This window comes from Macaca thibetana, chromosome 2, assembly GCF_024542745.1.
Source record: "Macaca thibetana thibetana isolate TM-01 chromosome 2, ASM2454274v1, whole genome shotgun sequence".
In the NCBI taxonomy this organism is placed as follows: domain Eukaryota; kingdom Metazoa; phylum Chordata; class Mammalia; order Primates; family Cercopithecidae; genus Macaca; species Macaca thibetana.
The window spans coordinates 30,882,175-30,902,280 of record NC_065579.1 but is presented as its reverse complement, the minus strand read 5'-3'; the positions used below and the strand labels follow the sequence as shown (position 1 = coordinate 30,902,280).

At 37.8% G+C, this 20,106-nt stretch overlaps 1 protein-coding gene across 12 annotated transcripts in view; it reads right to left on the bottom strand.

Annotated features, from left to right (window-relative positions):
• TBC1D5 (TBC1 domain family member 5) overlaps positions 1–20,106 on the bottom strand; it is a 566,253-nt gene that overhangs the window by 61,273 nt on the left and 484,874 nt on the right. For 11 of the 12 annotated variants that reach the window (XM_050779554.1, XM_050779547.1, XM_050779556.1 and 8 more), the window contains one exon: positions 20,003–20,068. The exons of the other annotated variant lie outside the window; for it this stretch is intronic. In XM_050779554.1, the coding sequence (XP_050635511.1) occupies positions 20,003–20,068 (66 nt within the window). The remainder of the gene's footprint in view (positions 1–20,002; positions 20,069–20,106) is intronic. 12 annotated transcript variants of the gene reach the window in all.

Genomic DNA, 20,106 nt, shown 5'->3' with positions numbered 1-20,106 from the left:
TACTCCTGAGTTGCAATCTTCAAGCTTGGCCCAAATAAACTCTCTACTTATATTAAAAAAAAAAAAAAATCAAAGTTTCAGTAAATAATGGTTAAATAACTAGGTTTTTCTTCACTAATGGAATCATCCCTTAATTACAGAAACCAGAATCTATTATACTGCACTTTACACTAGCAAGATTAAAAAAAATCCAAATCTTTGGCCAAAGTTTTTCAAAAAAGCATCTCTCCTCTTCCCTCTGGTAAAGGAAGGTGTCAATGAGAATTCAGGAACATTAACATTTTAGCAAAAACCTGAAGAAGGTGAAGTACCCGCTTTGCAGAAGATATGCAAAAACAGCAAGTCCTAAGGCCCTAATGCAGGATCTTTGTGTGTTCAAGGAGATCACAAAGTGACCAGTATGGTTAGAGCTAAGAGCGAGGAGGAGAAGGGTAAGAGATGAGGTTTGAGAGCAAGCAGGGGGATTAGAACAGGTCGGGATTTGTAGATGATTTTGATTACTTTTACTCTGAGAAGGGAAGCTACGGGATGTCACTAGAGGGTTTGAAGAGAGGAGTGACAGGATTTGACTTACATTTTAAAAGGATTGCTCTGGCTGTTGTGTTGAGAACAGAATCAGAGACAGGCAAGGGGGGGTGAGTCGGGGGGAACAAAGGCAAAAGCAGAGGAACCAATTTTTGCTAATGCAAAAATGTAAATACTCAGAATGATCATAGCTTGGTGGTGAGAAGTGGTCATATTTTGGACAAAAGTGACTGGATTTACTGATGAACCCACTAGGAGTATGAGAGAAAGAGAAGAGTCAAGCTTAACTTCCAATTTTTGGCCTAAGCAAGAAGAATGATGGAGTGGCTATTTACTGAGGTGGGGAAGAGTGAAGAGAAGCAGGTTTTAGGAATAAGATCAGCTGTTTAGTTTTAGACCTGCTGAGTCTATGGTGCCAAGTCAGATATCCAAATAGAGATGTCACATAAGCAGTGGGGAATGAGTCTGGATTTCAGGGAAGAGATGTGAGCTAGAGATACAAGTTTGGAAGTCAGTACTGTAAAGACTGTATTTAAACCATGAGGTTATCAATGGAGAAGGGATAGACAGAAAAGGGATTTAGGCCCACAGATTGGCCCCTTGGAAATTGTCACAATTTAAAAGTCAGAGATATCATGAGAAAGCAGCAAAGCTGATTGACAAGCAGCAGCCAGAGGTAGGAAGAAAATCAAGTAGATACTAATAGTTACTTTATAGACTAACCTTCTCCAATCTTGGGTCAAAGGTTGTTACAATATAGTTAGAATAGTAATTACCTACTCCCAGTCCCTGAGAGTCCCTGATTGTCCCTGATCTCAAGACAATTTTATTACACTGAAGCTTCCTCTGCATTAAACATGAAGTATTCAGATTAAGTTTCTGTCCTCCCAGAGTGCAGAACCTAGGGGCAAGGAGATAAATGATAAACCAAGAATGCTAACAAGAATGTTGTATTTCTTAGGAGAGAGCTATTACCTCTTCCTTGGATAGAAGGAGAGAGTCAAGCCACATTTCAGAAGGAAGTGTGGCAGATTTGGAGGGCTGATGTATCTCTCTTTAAGGAAGTATTTGTGACTTCAAGGAAGATGGTTAGCTGATAGCCTCTAGCGATTAGATTGTTCAGGATCTGCCTCAGGTTTTAAACTAAGATCATGCTCTTCTCAGGGTGGTTCCCAGCTAGTGACTGGGAATAAAGGGTCTACCCATTTCCAGTCAATACAGGACTCCTCTAATAGGAAATCTTGGCTGCAGAGTTCCCCTTTGAACTGGCAGAGACTTGTTAGATTTGCATCATGGTCTGCCCCCATCCCTCTGCCCAACTCTGATTCCTCCTCTTTTCCTTTCACATGTGTTATTCCCCCAATAAACTTTCTGTACTTCTAATTCTATCTCAGGGTATGCTTCCTGAAGAATCCAACTTGTAATGCATGATATTGGAGCTGAGTCTTGAAGGACTCCTGAAGTTAGGAAAGAGTAGAGAACAGGCCCCAAGGCCTAGAAGTATCCTATGCTTATAAGGGCCTAGACTATGAAAATTCCAACTAGGCCTTTATCTCTTCCCTTCTCTGCCTCCATGTTCCCCACCCACCACCAGGACTCTAGGCCTTAACTTCCCAGGGATACCTTTTCATAGTAATAAGCTCAATAACACGGGATCCTAGAATATTAGAACCAAACAAGATCTCAGGAGCCACCTATTTTTTTTCTATTTTTAAAATTATTCCACTTATATGCAAATACACTTTCATTATAAATATTGAAAACAACACTTTGAGATATAATTCTTATGCCATAACATTCACCTTTTAAAATAATATCATTCAGTATTTTTTAAAGTATATTTACAGAGATGCATGACCATCAAAACTATCTACTTGAGAACAACTTAATCACTGATAAAAGAAAATTTGTGGCCATTAGCAGTTATTCCCAATATGCCCCCTCTTCTCATAGTCCTTGCAATCACAATCTACTTCTGGCTCTATGAATTTGCCTTTTCTAGACATGTCATGTACATGGAATGATATTATATGTGGTCTTCCGTGACTGGCTTCTTTCTCTTGGGACAGTGCTTAAAAGTCCATCTATTTTATAGCATTTATTAGCACTTCATTCCTTTCATTGCCAAATACTATTCCACTGTATGGGTACCACATTTGGTTTATATACTCATCAGTTGATGAACATTTAGCTTATACCCATTTTTGGCTATTATGAATAATGCTGCTATGAACATTCCTGTTTAAGTTTTTATGTGGACATATTGTTTCCCTTTGTCTCAGGTAGATATCTAGAAGTGGAACTGGTGGGTCAATATGGCAACTCTGCATTTAATATTTTGAGAAACTGCCAGTTTTCAAAAGTGACTACACCATTTTACATTTCCATCAGTATTGTATAAGCGTTCCAATTTCTCCACATGCTTGTCAACACTTACTCTCAGCTATCTTTTTATTTCAGCCAGCCTAGTGGGTGTGAGATGGTATCTCACTGTGATTTTTTTTTTTTTTTTTTTTTTTTTGAGGCGGAGTCTTGCTCTGTCGCCCAGGCTGGAGTGCTGTGGCCGGATCTCAGCTCACTGCAAGCTCCGCCTCCCGGGTTCCCGCCATTCTCCTGCCTCAGCCTCCCGAGTAGCTGGGACTACAGGCGCCCGCCACCTCGCCCGGCTAGTTTTTGTATTTTTTAGTAGAGACGGGGTTTCACCGTGTTAGCCAGGATGGTCTCGATCTCCTGACCTCGTGATCCGCCCGTCTCGGCCTCCCAAAGTGCTGGGATTACAGGCTTGAGCCACCGCGCCCGGCCCTCACTGTGATTTTGATTTGCAATTTTCCAATGGCTCATGATGCTTAGCATCCTTTCAGGTACTTATTAGACACTCATCTTCTTCAGAAAAATGTTTATTCAAATCTTTTGCCCATTTAAAAAGTTGGGGTATTTTCCTTTTTATTTTTGAGTTGTAAGTGTTCTTCATATGTTCTGGGTGCAAGTTCCTTATCAAACATATGATTTGCAAAAAATTCTTTTGTTCTGTGTTTGTCTTTTCACTTATTAATGGTGTCCTTGGAAGCCCAAAACTACTTAATTGGATGAAGTCTCATCTACCTATTTTTTCTTTTGTTGCTTGTGCTCATGGTGTCATATCTAAGAAACTACTGCCTAACCTGAGGTCATGAAGATTTACTCAAGTTTTCTTCTAAGGGTGTTATAGTTATAACTCCAGAATTTAATTCTATGACTTCTTTTGAGTTAATTTTTGTATACAGTGTGAAGAAGTAGCTCAAGTTCATTCTTTTGCATGTGGATATCTAGTTTTCCCAGAACTATTTGTAAAAAAGACTACTCTTTCCACACAAATAATCTTGGCACCCATGTTGAATATCAACTTACCATACTCTCAACTCTATTCCATTTATATATGATGATCTTTATGTCAGTATCACATTGTTTTGATGAAAATAACTATATAATAAGTTTTGAAATCAAGACATGTGAGTTCTCCAGCTTTGTTCTCTTTCAAGATTGTTTTGGGGGTGCTTTGCATTTCCATATGAATTTTAGAATCAGTTTATCGTTTTCTCCAAAAAAGACATCTGGAATTTTGATAGGTATTACAGCGAATATGTACATCAATCTGGTAGTACTGCCATATTAACAATACAAGATTTATGAAAAATAAATTTATATTATCTTTTATATTTACCTACACAGCTACCTTTATCAGAACTCTTTGTCTTTGTGTGGATTTGAACTGATGTCTTGTGTCCTTTCATTTCAGCCTGAAGGACTTTCTTTATCATGTCTTACAGGGAAGGTTTACTAGCACTGAATACTCTCAGTTTCTATTTATCTGTAATTGTCTGAATTTCTCTTTCCTTTTTGAAGAATAGTTTTATTGGATATATAATAGAACTCTAGACTGACCGGCTTTTCATTATTTTGAATATGTCATCCTACTGCCTTCTGGACTCTCTGGTTTTTTATGAGAAGTCAACTTTCAATCTTACTGAGGAACTCTTATGTATTATGAGCTGTTTTTCTATTGCTGCTTTCAAGACCCTCTTTGTTGTCAGCTTTTGACAGTCTATGATGTGTCTAGGTGTAGATCTCTTTGAGTTTATCCTGCTTGGAGTTAACTGGACTTCTTTGAGGTATGTACTAATGATTTTCATAAAAATTGTGAAATATTTCAGCCAGCATTTCTTCAAATATTCCATCTTCCCCTCTCTTTTTCTTCTCTCCTTCTGAGGCTCTCACTATCTGTACGTTATTATGCTTCATGGTGTTCTGCAGGTCCTTGAGGCTTTGTTTTTCTTTATTCTTTGTCTTTCTGTTCCTCTGACTGGATAATTTCAGTTGACATATATTCCAAGTTCTGATTCTTTGTCAGCTCAAATCTGCTGTTGAGCCCCTGTAATAACTTTTAAAATTTCAGTTGCTGTATTTTTCAACCTCAGAATATCTATTTAATTCTCTTTTTATAAAGCCCTTATCTTTTTACTGATATTCTCTATTTGATGAGACACTCTTCCCATTCATTCCTTCAGTTCTTTAGAAAGGGTTTCTTGCAGTTCTTTGACATATTTACAGTAGCTGACTTAAAGTCTTTATCCAGTAAGTCTAATGTCCAGGCTTCCTCTGACAGAATCTGTATTGCCTGCTTTTTCCCCGTTGTGTGGGCCATACTTTCCTGTGTTTTTTTTTTTCCTTTCTCATGCCTTATAAATTTATTGAAAACTGGACATTTTAATAATATGTGGCAACTCTGGGAATCAGATCCCATTTCACCATCTGAACTTGTTTTTCTTGCCATTTGTTGCTGTTTTAGTAACTTTATTAAATTAATTCTGTGAAGTCTATATTCTTTGTTGTGTGTGGTCATGGAAGTTTCTGCCTGGTTAGCTTAGTGGTCCATAAAGAGACACAGATTTCCTTTCATTAAATGCCTTGAACCAGTAAGTCTGTTAGCCTTTGCAAGGGGCTCTTTGTATGTGTTGTGACAGCAGTCAGTTTACAACTCTTAGCCTTCATTCCTGCGTTTTAGAGCCTTAAGTTCACTAAGAGTTGGGAGATTATGCCCCCCTCAAGTCTTCTGTGGGCATGTGCACAATACTGCACACCCGTGTGGTCTTCTAGAATCCCAGGAATATGTTGGAGCTTTTCAAAGCCCCTATGGACATCTCGTTCCCCAGATCTTCCTTTTCAGTTTTTGGCTAGCCTCTGATTTTCCTGTTAAATTTTTGGCTAGCATCTTGTTTTCTCCAACTGGTAATGCTGCCTTAGGCAGCTATGATGTTTAATAATTCCTACTGACAATTTAACATACACTTAATGATAGGGTTTGTTAGCATAAGGCCCTATGAGTGAGCTCTGGGGAGCTGCTGAACATGTCAAATGGTGACAATTCACTGGGGATAGAAGTTTTAGGGTACTCCAGACACATTCTGCATCCTCGTGTGGTTGTAAGGTTACTTACTAGTTTTCAAAGCTACTGTAGAGCTGGAAAGAGGGTGATGGGAATAGGGCAAGCTAATACACCATAAAACTCGCTGTTCGTACTAAGATTCAGCCAGTTTTCCTTGATTGTTGTCATCCTTTGGTTAACTTTCAGAGTTCTGAAAAAGTTGGTTTTGATCATTTTTGTCACTGTTCTTATGATTTTATGGAGGAATAGATTTTCAGGGGTCCCTGCCATGCTACTCCAAAGGTGCTTCTCTCTCCTGACTTGCTTTCTGAACCTACCTTGATCTAGGAAATTTGTCTATGTCATATGTCCTCTTTTTAAGAGCTGTGAAGAAAAAAATTCTGTAGCACTCTTGAGTAGTCATTTAGGTTTCTTCTAATGTTTAGCTATTCCAAACAAAACACCAATTAACATTTTAGAAAGGTACATCTTTAGGCACAAACAGTTGGCTATTTCTACAAGGTAGAATTATGTAAGTGGAACTGCTATGTATAACTATATGCACATTTTAAATTTAGATAAATAATTCCAAATTGCCCTAAGGTTTTAACAATTTATAAGTCTCTTGCAATTTCTGAAGGCCTATCACCTTTGTGGAGACTGAATATGATGTGCTATTTTATATATGTGTGTGTGTATGCACATGTGTTTATATGTAAATATAACATGACATTATATCTTTATCTACTCATCTATTTATGTGGTTAATAAGATAGAGGAGGACTTCACTATGTTAGCTTAAAGTTTCCTGATAACTACAGAGGCTGAGTATCTTTTAACATATCTAGAGCACATTTTAAGGTCCTTTGTGAACTCTCTGCTCATTTTACTTTTCAAAGCTGATTCAGGAAAGTTTTTTCTAAATTCTGGAAATTAATCCTTTCTGTGTATGTCTTTTTCTTTTATGTCTTTTATTTTTAGGGTCCTGCTTAGGAAGCATTTCTTACCCTAAGATAATATAATGGAATATAATTTAGGTATTATGAATCTAGGTTTTTCCTTTGTCCTTTTCATAAATTTATCTTTTCTTTCAGGAATTTTTCCTTTCACAAATTTTCTCCTTGCTCCTTGGAACTCCTTAAGCCAGTGGCTTTTATTGCCTTTGAGGTGGTGGAAAATAACAGCTAAAACAAAAGGATGGCTTAGTTTTGAATTTCAAATTACTTTTAAAAGGCCATAGAACAAAAGACAAATCAAGAAGCCATGGCATTTTTGATTCACAATGCTTTTTGACAAAATGAAAAAAAAAAAATCCTTCTTTTTATAAGCTTATATAACTGAATTTATTCATCTCTTCAAAGTTTCGATTATTTATTGACTTATAACCCTCTAGGGCTAGTGACTTTTTAAAGGAATTGCTGTAATGACTTTCGGGATTTTTTTTGTTGTTGTTCCCTTATTAAGAATTTCTACTTCTTCTTGGGATAATTCATATCTTCCTTTAAAAAGCCATATGGGAGGTAGAATAATGCCTAAGCCCTTAATTCCCAGAGTCTATGAATTTGTTACCTTACATGGCAGAAGAGACTTTGCAGGTGTGATTAAGGTTAAGGATGTTGAGATGGAGACAGTATCTTGGGTTATCATGGTGGGACAATCTAATCCTGTGAGTTCTTAAAGTAGAAGAGGAAGGCAGAAGAATGAGCTAGAGAGAACAAACTCAAGAAAGAGGAGAGAGTTCAAACATGAGAGGGGCTTGGCCTGGTGTTGCTGGCCTTAAGGATGGAGAAATAGGGCCATAAACTGGGGAATATGTCATCTTCCAGAAGCTGGGAATGGGTCTCAGCTAACAGACAGTACGGGAATGAAGACCTTGGTCCTATAGTTAAAAGGAACTGAATTCTGTCAACATAGCAAATCAACAAGGAAACAGATTCTTCCCCAGAGCCTCCCGAAACCTTGATTTTAGCCTAGAGAATCTGTTTCAGACTTCTGACCTAGAGAAATGTTAAATAAATTTGTATTGTTTACATCACAAAGTTTGTGGTAATTTTTACCTCAGCAAGAGAAAACTTTGTCTACATTTTCAGCTTACAAAGTTGTATATAGTAGTCTCTTACAACAACTTATCCTTCTTCTGTATCTTCAGTTATTTCACAATTCTTATTTTGAATGTGTTAGTGTTTTTCTCTCATTTATTCTTGATCGGACTTACTGAATACTGGATTACTTCACTGTTTTTAAAGAACTACCTTTTGGTTCACTCATGTAATCTGTTTTATTATGTGCTGTTCATCTTTTCTTTTATCCTTATTCATACCTTTACTTACTTTAGTTGTATTTTGATGTTCACCTTCTATCTTCCTGAGCTGTATGTTTAGATATTTTACAGTCTTTCTTGTTTTCTAATAACTGCATTTCTTCTGAGTGGCCTTTTGTCTCTGTCTTTCAGGGTTTTGGTATTTGGCACTATCATTATCATGAACTTCTACATTTGTACTTTTCAAACATTTCCTTTTTAGTTCAAGAGTTCTTTAAAAGAATTATTTTACCTTTACAAGTGATGGGATATGTGTGTGCACAAAATAAATAAGTATTTGGGAGGAGGGGGTAGCAGGTCTGTTGATAGACCTAAATTCTTACATGTCCCCAAATGTCTATTTTTTTCTTCCCATTTGAATGTTAGCTTGGCTGAGAATAAGATTCCAGTTCAAAACAACTTTTCCTCAGAACTTTGAAAACAAACTCAAATGTCTTCCGGCCTTTGGTTTTACCAGTGAGAAATCTGATGTCTATCTGATGATTATCTTATAAACAAACTTTTTGTTTGTTCTCTCTGGAAACTTTTAGAGTTTCCTTGAAGCTTTGTAAATCTTTTATGGGGTTCCTAGGGTGTGGCATTTTTACTTTCATCCTGCTTATGGGATTTTTTTTTTTTTCCATCTCTAGGCCAATTTCTTTCTTCAGCTCGGGGAAATTTTCTTTATTACTCCTGTGATATTATACTCTACTTATGATCTCCAGACTCTCAATATTTGACATTACAGTTCAATTTCTGAATTAATCTAAAATTTCAGGTAGAAGCATTAAATTTTTTTATACTCCTAGAAAAAGTTAGCATTTTGGTGACCACTATAACTTTTTTTCATTTTCTTCCAAAATGAAAAAATCGTTGTAAGCAGTTATATCTATTAAATCTTACAACATTTAGTTGCCTTGAACATTTTCTGAAGGGGGGAAGGCATTATATAACAAATCTAATTATATGAAATTTGCATGTAAAATTCTATCAAAATCTGTTGAAAAGTTTTTCCATTCAAAAGAAATTACAATATAATAAAATAAAAATCTTCAAAAGCTTTCCTGATTTGTATAAATCAATTGTTTTCATGTTGAAATTATATTAAGACCCAAAAACCTTTTCTTTGATTCTAGATTTTATATACATCATAGCTGGGCACTATTAATTTTTTTCCAACCTTCTCTACATACATATTTCCCTAGTTTGCCTATTCCCCCTCCAAAAAAATCAGAAAATTAGAATACACTTCAGCAATGTGAATTTGCAAAATGTTTGTCCATGTGTATATCTGGACCTTTACATATATTATTTCATTTAATCCTAATGGCATTGTGAGATGGTTATGTATGAGAAAATTGAGGCTTGGATGCTTTAATTCACTTGCTCAAGAACACAGTTATGAATACCACTAGAAACATCATAAGTTAAACCCAGATTTGTCCAAACTTAAAAGCCTATGCTGGCTGGGCGTGGTGGTGGCTCACGCCTGTAATCCCAACACTCTGAGAGGCCAAGGTGGGTGGATCACCTGAGGTCAGGAGTTCAAGACCAGCTTGGCTGACCTGGTGAAACCCTGTCTCTATAAAAAATATATAAATTAGCTGGGCGTGGTGGTGCGTGCCTGTAGACCCAGCTACTGAGCAGAATCAGGAGAATCACTTGAACCCTGCAGTCCCAGCTACTTGGGAAGAAACAGGAAAACCCTGGAGGCAGAGGTTGCAGTGAGCTGAGATCGCACCACTGCATTCCAGCCTGGGTAACAACAGAGCAAGACTCTGTCTCAAAAAAACAAAAAACAAAAAACAAAAAACAAAAAACAAAAGAAAGACTATGCCAATATATATAATTAAATTTAAATTTCTGAATCCTGAAGAATGACTCCAGTGAATTATTATTTCAAAATGACAAACAATTTTGGAAATAAGCCTTTCTACCCAATTTCTAGGATACATATATTTTATGAATGGCTTTTCCTAGGAACAGAAAATATCTGATGGTCAAGCTTCTTGTATTCAATCACTAGCATTCCTGCTTATATTATAATGGACAAATTTCACTACGGGCACGAAGTGTGGTCATTATCAGTTTCACCTGCTGGGAAAAAAGCTAGCACAGTACCTGCACATTGTGGGGCTACAATAAATGTTTGCTGATGTCCAATCTGGAATATCTGAAAATAATTATATACACCAGTGCTGCTCAACAGAAAATAATGTGAGCCACACATGTAATTTTTATGTTAGTATTCACACTTAAAAAGTAAAGATAAAATTAATTTTAATAATCTATTATCAGCCTGACATGAAGACAAAAAATTATTGACAAATTTTACATTTATTTTTTTCATACTAAGTCTTGAAAATGCAGTGCATATTTTATACTCACAGCATACATTTCAAGAGCTCAGTGGCTACATGTGGCTAGGGGATACCATATTAGACAGCAAGGGTATAAACTAATGAACAGTCATGTTTTTTGTGACATGAAGGTTATTACATTTTGTGACTATTGTAACAAAATAAGGCAATGATGTGTCTGGGAGAAATCTTTAGAATACCTGCTTTAATAAGTTAGCTTATCAATTCTTAAAGGTATGAGAATAATTAAACATCCGGAAAGAATTTGAAAGCACTTGTTCCCTTGAGGGGCAACAACACCCAGAGGTTTCTTTTGCAGCTATTATCCTGCTTAGTAAACTTCCTTTACAGTGGTAATAATAAGATCAGCTCTTATCAAAACTTATCTGCGAACTATAAAATTTCAAATTGGTGCTAGTATTAATAAGGAACCTGGTCTACATCTCACATTAAAAACATATGTTTCTCCTCAATTATAAAAATTAGCTTACTAACATATTTTTGTGCCCTCTGGGAACATAAGCATCAGACCCTTAAGAAAATGGAGTCACCAGAAAATGTTCCCAAAGGGATGATGGAGAGCACAGTCTACTGTCCATGCCTGCAGGTTCTACACCTGGAGATTTAACCAACGGATCAAAAATATCAAAAAATAAAACATAAAAAATAACAGGCCAGATGTGGTGGCTCACACCTGTAATCCCAGCACTTTGGGAGGCCGAGGCAGGCAGATCATTTGAGGTCAGGAGTTAGAGACCAGCCTGGCCAACATGGTGAAACCCCATCTCTATTAAAAATACAGGTTGGTTGCAGTGGCTCACGCCTGTAATCCCAGCAGTTTGGGAGGCCGAGGCGGGTGGATCACGAGGTCAGGAGATTGAGACCATCCTGGCTAACATGGTGAAACCTCATATCTACCAAAAATACAAAAAATTAGCCGGGCGTGGTGACGGGCGCCTGTGGTCCTAGCTTCTCGGGAGGCTGAGGAAGGAGAATGGCGTGAACCCGGGAGGAGGAGCTTGCAGTCAGCCAAGATCGCGTCACTGCACTCCAGCCTGAGCAACAGAGTGAAACTCCACCTCAAAAAAAAAAAAAAAAAAAAAAAAAAAAAAAAATTAGCAGGCTGAGGCACTTGAATCTGGGAGGTAGAGGTTGCAGTGAGCCAGGAGGGCAACACTGCACTCCAGTCTGGGTGACAGAGCGAGACTCAGTCTCAAAACAAAAACAAAAAACCAACCAACCAAACCACAGAACACAAATAGTACAAATAAAAATACAGTATAACAGGCTGGGTGAAGTGCCTCCCATCTGTAATTCCAGCACTCTGGGAGGCCGAGGCAGGAGGAATGCCTGAGCCCAGGAGTTTGAGACCAACCTGGGCAACATAGTGAGAACCAAACTGTGAGACAGAGTGGTGGTGTATGCCTGTAGTCCACTCATTTCTACAATAAAAATGAAAAATCAGCCAGGTGTGATGGCACACACCTGTGGTCCCACCTACTCAGGAAGCTGAAGAGGGACAATCACTTGAGCCCAGGAGGTAGAGGCTGCAGTGAGTCATGATTGCACCACTGCACTCCAGTCTGGGCAACAGAGTGGGACCCTGTCTCAACAACAACAGCAGCAAACTCAGTATAACATAGCATTTACACTGTATTCGCTATTATAAGTAATCTAGAGATGAAGGATAGAAGAAAATGTGCATAGGTTATATGAAAACACTATACCATTTTATAAAAGAGACTTGAGTATATGTGGATTTTGGTATCCACAGGGGTCCTGGAACCAATCCCCCACAGATACTGAGGGACAACTGTATTTCCTCTAGAGATACATACGAAAAGCCCAGGTACCTGGAGTAGTCTTGCCTCAAGATAAAAGGATGCACTATCAGACTTCTCTGCCTTTTTCATATCTAGTATGCACAGAATCTGATCACATTTGTATGGCACACTGGGGTAGATGGATGAGGGCTCATCCAGGCTTCCCCTGGACAGCTCCTGAGCTGAGGGGTCAGTATTCTCAGCAAGCTTGTAACCCGTAAGCTACACAGTGGTTCCAAAGCTCTCTACATACTTTTTTTTTGTTTGTTTTTGACAAAGAGAGGCACAGCACTTAACATTTTTGTTGCACTAAAATTTAAAGCCTATTCTTAGAGGCACATTCTATAATATGCTGCTGTGGGGCCCTGCCCAATTCCCTCTTCAGGTCCAAGGCACTTATGTCCCCCAGCTGCTGGAAATGCTGGCTGTTGATGGCTCTCCTGAGTTCTTCTCTGGAAACTGCCCGCAGCTGAAGAGAGTTTCCTTGCCCAAGATCATGCCCCTTCCCTGGGAATTAACTCCAATCCAGTGACTGGTTTGGTTGACAAATAAAAGCCGGCCCCCTTGCCTCAAGGTGGACAACTCTAGAGGACTACCCCAGCCCCAGAGGGTTCCAGCAGCAACTGCGAAGCAGTTTAGCTCTCCCCCTGCCAATGTTGCTTCTTTCACTCCCCAAGTACTGATCTCGAGGATGCTGCCCAATAAATGTCTTAACTATGAATCTGTATTACAGTTTGGTTCTCAGGATTTCTGATCCATGACATTTATTTAACATTATTTTACATTGTAAGATGTTCTTAAATACATTAAATATAGGCTCATTCTTAAGCCACCTAGGGTGTGCATGTATTAATGCATGTATGTAGTCCTTCACTCATGATCAAACATCAGGGAACAAGCCCTATGCAGAGGGATCTCATGAAATGCCTAAAGAAAGCTCTGTCTAGCACTGGGGAGGGAAGGATGAATGTAACAGAAGCTCTTAAGAAACTCCCAAATAGCCATACAAGGAATACAGACTTGTATACACACTAACCTACAACCCTAGGCAGCAAAAGCGAACACGGAAGTACAAACAACAGCACTGTGTGTGCACAAAAGGCGGGGTGTCCAATCTTGTCTCAGACAATTAAGAGTGTGAACTAGATCTTAAAACTCAAAGAGGAAATGGTAGTGGTGGCTCAGGGAGGGTCCTTTCTAGTGGAGACCACAGTGTTTTCAAAGGAATTGTACTAGGAACATCTAGCTTAATCACGGCCTGATTAAAACCTTTGGTGCTCCCTGCCATCAATATGTAACTGAAAATGCTATCAATATCAAAGTAAAAAGAACAGAGTGCTTTCTAAAAAATGTGATGATTATTTCAAGGTTTTCTGGGGGAGGATCAAATATCAATTTTTTTCTAAAGTTGAAGGTACCCCATTATACACCATGGAATTCTATACAACCATAAAAAACATCATCACGTTCTTTGTAGGAACATAGATGGAGCTGGAGGCCATTATCTTTAGCAAACTAACACAGGAACAGAAAACCAAATACCACATTTTCTCACTTATAAGTGGGAGCTAATTATGAGAACACGTGGACACAAAGAGGAGAACAACAGGCACTGGGGCTTACTTGAATGTGGAGGGTGGGAGGAGGGAGAAGATTAAAAAAAATAACTATAGGGTACTAGGCGTAGTACCTGGGTGATGAAATAATCTGTATAGCAAACCCCCGTGTCACATGTTTACCTGTGTAACAAGCCTGCACATGTACCACTGAACCTAAAATTCAAGTTGTTGTTGTTTTGTTTGTTTTTTAAGAACAAACCAAGTTGCTGGTACACTAAACATGAGCTTAGTTTCCCTCTTGGTCATCCAGTCCTGGGGAGTGGAGGATAGAGGGAAGATAAGGCCAGATCAAGGGTCTGACAGATCAAGAGCTCCTTATTCTTATGTTAAGGGGTCTGGCCTTTATTTCATTGGTGGTTGATGGCAGTTACTATAGATTTTAGGCCAGAAAATTGAGTGAGGATTATAAGGGCTTGGTTGAGTGAACCATCTGTTGCATTGGTTCAGGCAAGAGATTATGGGCTTAAACTGAGGCTGTGGTGGTAGATTTGAGAGATATTTACAGGGTAGAATTCCCCAAGCCAATATCTGGTGGGTCAACACAGCTAGGATTGAGTCTGAACTCGGTTGCTATCTAGTTGTACGGCCTTGAACAAGTCACTGACCCTCCACTGGCCACAGTTCTCATCTACCAGTGGCTGTGTGTCCTAAATGATAATGTAAAGGGTTTAGTGTGGTCTCTAGCATATGCTCTCCGTAGACATAAACCATGTCTAGCAGAAGGCATAGAGATGGTTTCCAAATCTAGAGCATATAGATTAATATGCAATACTCTGGATTGTGGAGTCACAGGTTCTCTCTTGATAGGATTATTCTCCTGTTGAAACCTCTCCTGGTAGGACACTGGCTGCACTTCTCAATGATTTCCCACAGATTTCAACTAACTGGCACTAGGTACAGAGCCATCATATATGTGTCACATAAGACTGCCTGGCAGAGCAACTGAAATCCAGGCCACAGTCTGCTTATTAAGTCATGTGCCCTGGTGTGAGCTACATCTATCTGCACAGAATAAGTTATCTTTTTTTTGTTAGTTGCACAAAGTTATGGATGAGACATAGCTGTGTATAGCTATCTTATTTCCTCCATTCATTCTCTTTCTCTCTCTGAAACACTCAATAAAAGTAGTGTGCCCTGTGTGCTCTATGTCAATGGAGGTAACTTGTCGAGAGCCTAAAATGACTGAATGAGCTTCATAGGCATCAGTGGAGATTCCTGACTGCAAAATGGCTGGGAGAGAAGGAAAGAGGAAGGAAAAATAATGCTTATTGAGCTCTTACTATGTCCCATGAATAATATTTTCATGGATTTTCTCTTACTAAATTTGATGCAAAAAAAGAAAAGGGGGTGGGTATGTTACTAAACAGACAGGTAGAACCTCAGTACACCTGAGGTCAGCTGAGGAAGGTGGACACTGGACACCCAAAGGCAAAATGTTCAGGAGGCTAGGTCGTCTATGGGGGGCCTTGCTGGGAAGGTATAGCCTAGATGAGCAGAAAGGGAAAAGCCTGAAAACCCCTGTTCTGTGGCCACAGAAAGGGGATACCCTTGACTTTATATAGTGACCAAGACAATGAGGCATCTGGTCCCTATATAGTAATAGTTTGTTTCCTTGCAGACCTGAGTGATAGACAGCAAAAAGGCTAATGTCTACTAATTAAAGACATGCATCTTGCTGTCACAAGAGTGAACAGACACAGGTTGTACTTGAAGCCCCTGGAATAGACATTCTCTAGCCTGACCACAAAAGTCAAACACTGTTGGATTGGGTACCTGCATGCAAAAATGTGTCTTTAGAATATCAGAAATAATAATTAAGAAAAGATAGATGTGTGGAATGAGCTCCTTAATTATTTGATTCTGAGAGTCAGAGAGGTATTTGAGGAAAGCACATAATGGTGCTATCATTACCACTACCTGAGCAGGTAGCACCCTAGAGCCCTCACTATGCAACAGGTGCTGTGATGATGTCCAGCAACAAACCTTGAAGCAGCTGCTCTTATTCTCTCTTTACAAGTAAGAGGTTAAGTAACTTCCCCAGGTCATCCAGCAAGGCAGCGATGGAGCCTGAATTCAAACTTGGGCTTGACTCCAGAGCCCATGCTAGACAAAACTGTACCACCCTCCCCCTCTCATAAGGGTTGTGCCATGTGGGATGATGTAAATGTGACCTAAAATTAGATTAAAGCAAAATGGAATGAGGCCTTTTGAAAGTAAAGGGCAAATTCTGATCTTGTTTTCAGTCCAAAAACAACTCATTTATTCAATGTCTTCTGGAATAGATGTTCCACAAAAATGCATTTTCTAGCTAACCGACACTTCCCAAAATTCATTTTACATCTATTTCTCTGTCTTAAAGTGATTATACTGAACATAATGGAAATACTTGTTGTGCTTCAGGTCTATCACGTCTCAACAATAACCAGAGCAGCCAATCAATATAGTGCCATCTATAAGGACCATTTTTTGTTTTTTTGGTCTCTTCCCTCACTCTTGTGAGTGGAAGCTGTCTCTTTTTCTTGTCATTACTCTGTTCTACCCCGGTTGACTTGATACCCCTCTCCTTGTTCTACCAACTTGCTGCTTTTCATTTACACTGGGACATTTTTGTCAGTGCTTTCTTCTTGATGGGCCAGAGAGAAAGTCACCTCCAAACAAGTGAGCTCTTACCACATTAATGTGACTCCCACATTATGCCTCAATTTAATATGTATTTTTTTCTCCTGGTAGAAATCATAAGAAACTTAACAATGGTTACCCTTGGGGAAATGGGCTGGCAGAAAGGTGGGAGGAGAAAATGGAGATTCCCCCCACCCCATTTTTCATGTGGTACCTTTAATTAATTGGAATCATCTAATATCATATATTTTAGTTTTACCTTAAGAATATCAACAGTGGTTACCTGGACAGGAACTTTCTTTTTTAACCTTTTTATATTTAAGACAATTTGATGTTATAGATATCTGTGTGTATGTATGTGCATATTTACATCCATAACACAAATGTATACATACAAATATATTTTTAAAGATGCCTATGGAAATTATTTTAAAAATCTGTATTTCTTTCCTAAAGGTACATTACATGTTAATACCTAAATCTAGTCATCCCTCAGTATCCATGGGAGATTGGTTTCAAGAGTGCTGTGGATACCAAAATCCAAGGATGCCATAGTCTCTTATATAAAATGGCAGTACTATTTTCATATAATGTACGCATATCCTCCCTTATACTTTAAGTCATCTCTGAATTATTTATAATACCTAATACAATGTAAATGCTATGTAAATGGTGGTTATACCATATTGTCTAGGGAATTATAAGAAAAATGTCTGGACATGTTCAGTGGAGACTCATTTTTTTTCTGAATATTTTTGACCTGTAGTTGGCTGAATCCAGAGATGTGAAACCCATGGATACAGAGGGCTGACTGTACTTCTGTTGTTACAAATTCGAGATTCTCTTTAAAAATAACAGGTGTCGTGTATGTGTGTGTATAAATTTGTAAATATCTCTTGACAAAGATTTCTGGGGTAAGTATGCAATTTCTAAAACTAATTTTGAAGAACCTCACTGAGTTAAGTCTTTGATAAACAAAGTTTGCTGTGGCTTTTTTTTTGGGTGTGTGATTGCAACCTACACTGCAAGATATAAAATGAAATTTTTGAATAATTCTTTAAAAATTACTTACTGATCTAAATTATAGAATCTCATTTTATATTCAGGCTTTTTCTTAAAAATAAAAAGCCCATGTAACTGCTGTGTTAAAAGTCAAAGATACAAACATAAAATTTCATTAAAAAGACTACCTATAATCAAGGAATCATCAAAAGTATTGATATTTACTTTATTTCTTGAAATTCACTTCACTGCTTTGAAAAAAGACACTTGGGAAAGTCTAACTAGTTTAATTCCTTGACACTGATTATATTAAGCATAGATAGAATATTTTTTTGCTGCTACCACTATTTTGGTTTACTTCTACTTCCCTTTGCTTCTTGGTGCTTTTCAGGGAATACATCGAGGAAGACGAAAAGTGACTTCCCCAAATTAGGTAGGTGTACTCTCATTGTCTATCATTGTCAAAATCATTACCACAGACTAAAAACTATTTATTTGTGATTCACATCTATTAAAGTTGCTGGAACTTTCCTTATCAGACTGATACAAATCTCTGCTATGGTATGGGAGGCAGAGGCGATTCTGAATAGGGTATCTAGTAAAAGAGCTGGTTCCCGACTATGTAGTCTTAACTGGGTCATCTAAAGCAAAGGTAATGCCCAAATGACCAGGTAAAGCTGTAGGGAAAGCCAAGGGACCAATGAAAACAGAGTTTGACACAGCAGCAGGCACTCCATAAATACTTGTTGAATAAATGAATGAGATAATTCTACTTATATAACACAAGGTATATGAACAAAACAATATAACCTCCCTCTTTGAAGTTCTAGTTAAACAGTTACATTAGTGCTGTGGCTCTGGTTTGTAGGAAAAAAACTGGATTTATCAACAATATAGAAGCAGAAGTCAAAATAAGCAAGCCAACCCTCAGCTTTTCTTCCCACAGGTATAAGTTGGGCTTCATATCCCATGTCTTGCAGAGAAGCCAAAGATCTACTCTGTAGCAATTAACATTGGGACAACAAAACACATGTTAAAAAGTTGCCTGTGGGGCTCAGAATTTAATTTTAGAAAATAAATTTAAGTCTTGTAAATTCTCTCCATATCAGACGATCACATTTATATTCATCTAAGTGCAAAGCTAAAGAGAAATCATGTAGACATTATCTGCCTTTCCTCTTGTCCATGCTATCATACTCCTTTATTATGTAGATCATTCAACAGACAGCAAGAATGAACAGCTCTTCATGGAATCCCTGAGTTAGAAAAGCCCTTGAAGTTCATCTGGTTCAATTACCAGAATACCTCCAGAAACTACGCCTGTGAGACACAGAATTATATATAGAAGTGAAAGCTTACTTCTCTATTGCCACAACATGGTGGGTTTTTGTTTTTAAAGTTAACCCCATACATCAATCTCTTAATCACAACCCATTCTTTTCTGTTCTCCCCTCCAAAAATGGATAATATGAGGACATATCATTATTAAAGCAGTATTTTAATACTACTAGCATGACTATATGGATATTTTAAATTAAGAAAAACATGATATGGATTTTAATTAATACTGCTATCATTTTAGTCTGAATTTGAATAGAAGATTCTTAAAGTTACTCCAGGCTTCCATTTAACACGGAAATCCTCTCTACGGCATATTTCATCTAAAAGACTGCATAATAAAAGATTAATGCAGCCACTTTAAATATTTATATGCTTTAAAATTGCATAGGAGGTAGATGATCACTTTTTATATTTAAAAACTACATTTTTTTCTATATTTTGAACAAATGGATATGATATTTAAACATTCTTTTTTAAAAACCATTGCCAGTTACCATATATGAAGATTTGCTAAACTGTACTTTGTGTTAATAGAATTCATAATTCAAAGGCAATACTTAAAAGCATTTCAAAATCAGGTTGTAATTATTTCAGGTAAAATATAAGTATTTCTGGCTAATTATAGCACATAAGGTGTTCTAATTTCAGAACTAATTGGTCAAATATTGTCACAGATCACCAGTATGACAAAAAGAACACCTCAGCGTGAGCTGGCACACAAAGTATAGTATGTTATAATAACCACAAAATATAGGGTGAATCTTATTTTGCAAAGAGGCTTGTGCACACCTAATAGAAAACCCACATCACAGCCATATTCGGCATCACCAAGGTATGACATGAGAGGGAACTTTTGTTCTAAACAATAGTGCCACTCAGTGGCTGAACAATGGTAGTGAATTAAAAACAGTATGAATGGAGGGTAGGCAAAAAGAAAAATGGAGTTTTGGAGTAGGCAATGATAATACTGTAGGCAAAGAAAAAGAAACACTATGTTGTTATGGTAACTGTACCTTGGAGGTCAGTTAGAGTCTGGACAGGAACAGAAACCTGAGCATCGCTTCCTGTAACTACATCGCCTGGATTTCATAAGAAAAAATAATTAGATTTCATAAAA